This window comes from Dendrobium catenatum, unplaced genomic scaffold, assembly GCF_001605985.2.
Source record: "Dendrobium catenatum unplaced genomic scaffold, ASM160598v2 fragScaff_scaffold_1608, whole genome shotgun sequence".
In the NCBI taxonomy this organism is placed as follows: domain Eukaryota; kingdom Viridiplantae; phylum Streptophyta; class Magnoliopsida; order Asparagales; family Orchidaceae; genus Dendrobium; species Dendrobium catenatum.
In genome coordinates, this window is record NW_021320070.1 from 6,712,780 (window position 1) to 6,718,779 (window position 6,000).

A 6,000-nucleotide genomic window follows, 5' to 3' on the forward strand; every position below is an offset into this window, starting at 1 on the left:
ATCCTTCTTCTTTTGGAAAGCAAGTTTAGGGTGTCTTATTTGAGTCAAGTTTGTAAGAGTATTTGTTTGTAAGTCCTTTTATAATATTAAACTTGTGTTTTGTTTTGTTAGTTATATTTTGTCAAGTTTTGAGTATTTTATGTTTTTCTATCATCTTAGAAAGAGTATTCTTTTTGTGATAAAAAATTTGGGGCCCTCTCCCAAATTTTTTATTGCGTTAGGGATGAAGTTGATTCCACGATCAAGACGTGGCTGTGGAGTACCATGATGCTTGAAATATGTGAACCGTATATATTTTTGTATACAACAAAAAACGTTTGGGAAGCTGTCAAACAAATGTATTAAAAAAGAAAGAATCGTGCTCCCGTCTATTTTATCAAAACTAAATCTAGACAACTAAACAAGGTGACTTTTCTTTTAGTAAGTTCTTTAATCCACACCTTTTCTTTAAGTAAGTTCTTTAATCCAATGAAGGTTTATTGGTTTGAACTAGATGAATTATAATTAGGGTGTCATGTTGCCTTTTATATGATTAGAGAAATAAGAAAAATCGCAACACTCAGGAAAAAGGAGAAGTTTCAGAGTTAGAATGAACCTAATGGAGTGGAATCATGACAGCTGAAGCCCATCAATCTGGGTGTTTGATTAGAAAGCTTTACTTATGCTTTTTTCTTGAAGCTAAGCACATTTCTTTCTCTTGAATTGGCTTTTAATGAGATTTTTCTTCTTCATTTTGCTCTTATGTAAAATGTTTTCTTTGTGGGCTCTCTCCAATTATAATGTTTCAAAAGCATAATATTTCCATCCTGATGTATTTTCTGTAGTACTTGAATTTTGTTTTACTTGAATCATGTTCACATTGTTTTATATGATGATATGGAGTTGTTGCTGCAGTTGTGAGTGGTCACTGGTCAGTTTGCTACTTCTTAACGGTGATTGACTTTTTTTTGGTTGCATGTGGTTTAGTAGATAACAGATTTGCCCCCAGGAAGAATGACCGTTGATACATTTGTTCTTGAAGGGAATGAAATTGGTTTTCAACATGTTTTCCAGGTGACCAATAATGTATTCTTGCTTCTTTTTTTCCTTGAGGAGTTTGTTTGGTAGATTACTCAGCATGCATTTATTTTATCAAGCTGCAATCATTCGTTTCATACCTAGCAAAATACTACCTTTGGATGTATCTCTTAAAAGCGGATGTTACTCATCTTTTCATGCTTGTTTTGTGAATTAGAAAATGTTTTACTGGAGTAACTTCAAATTTCATTTTTAAGAAGTGACATCAATATGAGTGCTCTTTGGGCCGAGTATAGCAGTGAACTTTTCATATCAACTTTGATTTTCTGTTGAAAACAAATTGAATGTGTACCACTAGAAATGGACTCCATGATTCTAGAAATTAGTGATAGTTTCATGTCCCTATCTACTATAAAGGACATATGGGATGTCGCTAGGTAAACCTTCTCAAAATCTTGGGATGCTACTCGAGTCTTTGAAATTAAGGTCAAGGTGGGAATCACAAAACAAGGAAGCAAAACCGCGACTGAATATGCCACTCTCCTTCAAGGCTTATGATAAGAACTTGATCATTACAGATGTATATAGAGACAAAGTGTCTAGAAGATGTTGTTATCCTGACAAGCTTTATTGAGAAAAATAGAGTGCATGACTTTCCTGTAGGATTAAATAAGAAGTTTGACCTGACTAGAGTTCAAATCCTTGGCAAAGAGGAGACACCTTCATTATATAAGACTATTTCTCTCATTCGTGTTGAGAAAAGCTGACGAGGGGTAATGCTTGAACCAAAGGTTATTGCAGTTTAGCAATTATGACCACCAAAGAGGAACTATGAAAGGAAAGAGGTAAGGATTCCTCAAAACTTAAAGACAATAAAAACTCGTTATGTGCAACTATTCCAAGAAATCAACAAATACAAAAGAGACCTGTTGGAAGTTATATGGAAAGCCCCCAAGTAAGGAGTTGAATAAAAAAAAGTCGACAAGACAAAAAATTATTACAAGCTAATGCTACAACAAGTCAGCCCAGCCCAAAAACACAATCCAATTTCAGAGAGCTCAACGAAGAAGATATTGATATGATAAAATAACTCTTGGTATCCCTTGAAAAATACCTGCATTTTCTTCTCTTGTACTTTCAGGTAAGTTTCCTATATATATATATATATATTAGATTAAGTGTCTCTAGAAAACATTTGAAAAGTTTATGAATCATTAACTCAAGAGCCACATATCGCATGATACATTCTATTAACCACTTCATCAATTATACTCCTAGCCCGAATGATAAGAAAATCATCACTCATGATGGTTCTCTTACCACAGTAGCATACCAAGGAGATATACCCTTATCTCCCTCTCTCATTCTCAAAATTGTGCTCTATGTTTCTCAATTTTCCATAAATTTAATCTCCATACAAAAATTTATCAGTGACCATAAGTGTCATGCCCTATTTAATCCTACTTGTTTATTTCAGAACCAAAGATCGAGGAAGAAGATTGAGCTTGCTAAGGAGAAAGATGGAGTATACTATTTGGAAGAGCTGAATAAATCCACTATTATTAATAATATATATATTCTATGTTATCCCTATTTAATAAAAATCTACTATTTGACTTCATCATTTTAGATTAGGACATCCATCTTGTGATGTCTTAAAAATATGTATCGAAAAGAAAACTAAATCATTTCATTGTGAAACTGTGAGTTAGCCAAGTATAAGTGAGTTTATTTCTCAAATTAAATGAGAGATGTCATATGTCATTCTACCTTATTCATAGTGATATATGAGGATCCTAAAAAATTTCCAGCATGAAGGGGCTCGATGGTTTGTATCCTTCATTGACGACTGCACTCGAGCCTCTTGGATTTTTCTCCTAAAATAATAAATCTGATGTTAGCACTATCCTTCCCATTTTCACACTATGATCCATAGCCAATTCAAAATAAAAAAAAAATTGTTCTTAAAATACCAAAGATTACTTTAAGCAAGCCTTATCCTCCTACTTTCTAAAAGATGTTACCATTCATGAATCTTCCTGCATTCACACCCTTCCCTTCAATAAAACAGAGTTGTAGACAGAAAAAATGGCAATCTTTTTGCCTCCACCAGTGTACTTTTATTTCACCACAATGTATTCAAATCTACTGAGTGGAAGCCTTATGACTACCACACAACGATTAAAAAGGCGGAAGAGGCGTACGCACTAAGGCGCGACTTAAGGTGAGGCGAAGCCTTTGCGCGTTGAGGCTTACGCCTCGTTGGATTCGGCGGAGCGTGCGCTTATTTCACACAGGGCGTAGGCTTCGGTTCGTAACGCCTCGAAGCGAAACGAGGCACTGCTTCGATTTGTAAGTATATAGACCGAGCGGTGAGAGTCATATAAGAGTTGAGTATTAGGGTAACATACCTGCTTCTGCTTCGGGTGAGAACTGAAAGGCGAACTCCGCCAACTTGGACGAACAGTTCGGTCGAGTTCGAACATAGCTGGAGGCGATCGAAGGTAACGATTTATTTCTTCTTCTTCTCTTGCTTCCCGTAATCTTCCCGTTCATTTTGCTTCAATGTCTCGCTTCTTCTTCTCCAGCTTCTTGTAATCGAAGGTTCTTTTTCACGAGCTAGGTACGATCTTTCTTCTTCCGTTATTTGCTTCAGTCCTCGCTTCATCAGATTGTAAATTGCTCGGTTACCTCTGCTCGTACTGTCAGTCTTGTCTCGGTACGAAACGAAGTACATGCTCGATACCTTTAGGGTAACGCTCGGTACGTTGACGGTTACTGCTCGGTACCGAGCAAGTACCCGCTCGGTACCGGAGCCAGTACCGCTCCGTACCGAGCGGTACATGCTCGGTACACGTCGGTACGCTCGGTATGGCATATACAACAAGCAGAATTTCAAGCGTACGTGCTCGGTACGGCTCGGTGAACCCCGCCAGGGGGCAGCGCCCCCTTGAACCTCTCGGCAGACTGGTATATTTTTTGTATTCATGTTGTTTTTATTTATTGGTATTATGGTAGTCAAATAATTAAAATATATCCTAATTGTTGCATGACTGTGGCACAAAGAAGGAAAGAATCCTGCATGAAAATATGGAACTCAAGTTGAAAGTGGTTCCAAGGCGAAGTTGAAAAGAAGGGGATTTGTTTTACATGAAGGTAATTTCTTGAGAAAACCGCATAACTGGTGGCGGCGTCAAGAGATTGAAGGGATCATCTAGCCTGCACTCATGTCAATGTGGGACCATGTGCAAAAGTTCCTGATGAGGTGAAGAAGGAAGTACAAATTATTAAAGAAGTTTTGGACCCCACAAAGGAGGTCAAACATAAGAAAATATGGGAAGAGGATGATCTAAATCATTATTATGGACATCACGGCACATGAAGTTCAAGTATGGACATCTAGTTTCCTTCTGATCGCGGCAGTCGGCGGGCCCATGGAGGATTTTGCTATTATTTGATAACTGAAAAAAAAATACTAGGAATTTCAACACATCATAACAGCTACAAAAAAGATCAGGAATAAGTATCAGGTTTGGATATCTCGTATGTTATGAAATGCGAATTCCATTAATTTGTTAGGAGTCCGTCAGTGGATCAATATGTTACGATCTGTTGAGCTATGGAGAGGATTATAAACTTCCCACACAGTATGCTGGCTTGGATGCTGATGAGGAGGTTAAGAACTTAAATGGTGAGATGATGTTAAGAAGACTTGGAATTGAGACAAGAGTGACAATATGCAGATGGTTGGTCGGATATTTCGACATAGAAGTATTATTAATTTCTTGATATAATCCATATGAACAGTTTTTCTCAAATCAGTTAGATGCTTCCAAGCTTTGTACAGGGCACAATTATGTTTGAAATGTTGGATGATTGTGGAGGAAGTGGGAGAATGCTTAGTAGTACAAGTTGTTTACTGATAATGCAAGTGCATAAAAGCTGCATGAAGAATGTTAATGGAAGAGCCTCACCTTTACTGGACTCCTTGTGCTGCACATGTATTGAATTGATGCTTGAGAGGTTGGGACCGTTTGCCTTAACATAAATCACGTCATATTAAAGGCCAAATTCGTTAGTAATTTATATCATCATTCTTGGGTACTCATCTTGATAGAAATTCACTGACAAGGAAATTATTAGGTCTGGCTGTTACAAGATTTGTCCTGCATTATTTAACATTGCAGATATTCAAGGAGTTATAGACAACCTTTGGAAGCCAATGTTTTGCTTCTGAGAGGGGAATAAAGTTCATGGGCCAAAAAACAAGAAGGAAAACAAGGTTAAAAAATGTATGAAGACGATTTTCAATTTTGGCGAAGTACAAACTATGCTAAATAGACAACATGACCATTAGTAAAGGTGCTTAGAATGGTTGATGGTGAGAGGGCCCCGGCTATGGGATTTATTTATGAAGCAATGAATAGGGCTAAAGAAGATATTGCAAAAGAATTGGGAGGTCAAGAAAGTGCCTACAAAGAAATATGGGATATTATAGATGAAAAGTGGGATCGACAATTACACCAACACTTACATGCTGCTGCGTACTATTTAAATCCCCAATTTCATTATGATAAGGATTTTCATGTTGACAAAGAGGTGAAAACTGGTTTGTATGCATGTATGGATAGACTCATTTCTGAAGAAAACTACCTCAAAGTTAATGATCAACTTGAGGATTTTCATTTGAAGAAGGGAATGTTTGGATTTAGAGCAGCACAAGCATGCTACAAAACACGATCTCCTGGTATGTTTGTAGTTTGTGTATTTATAATTTTAATGTTAATATTTATGTTCAAGTCTTCAACTTCAACCAATATACATAAAATACTATGTAGAACGTTGGTGGGCTCAGTTTGGAGATGATGTTCCTGAATTGAAAGCTTTTGCAGTTAAAGTTCTTAGCCTAACGTGTTCGGTTTCTGCATGCGAGCGTAATTGGAGTATCTTCAATCAAATTCATACAAAGAGAAGAAATCGATT

At 36.9% G+C, this 6,000-nt stretch overlaps 1 protein-coding gene across 9 annotated transcripts in view; it reads left to right on the plus strand.

Annotated features, from left to right (window-relative positions):
• The window catches only part of LOC110106390 (ATP-dependent DNA helicase homolog RECG, chloroplastic), a 108,654-nt gene that overhangs the window by 77,903 nt on the left and 24,751 nt on the right, over window positions 1-6,000 (plus strand). For 8 of the 9 annotated variants that reach the window (XM_028700945.1, XM_020836282.2, XM_028700947.1 and 5 more), the window contains one exon: window positions 970-1,053. The exons of the other annotated variant lie outside the window; for it this stretch is intronic. In XM_028700945.1, the coding sequence (XP_028556778.1) occupies window positions 970-1,053 (84 nt within the window). The remainder of the gene's footprint in view (window positions 1-969; window positions 1,054-6,000) is intronic. 9 annotated transcript variants of the gene reach the window in all.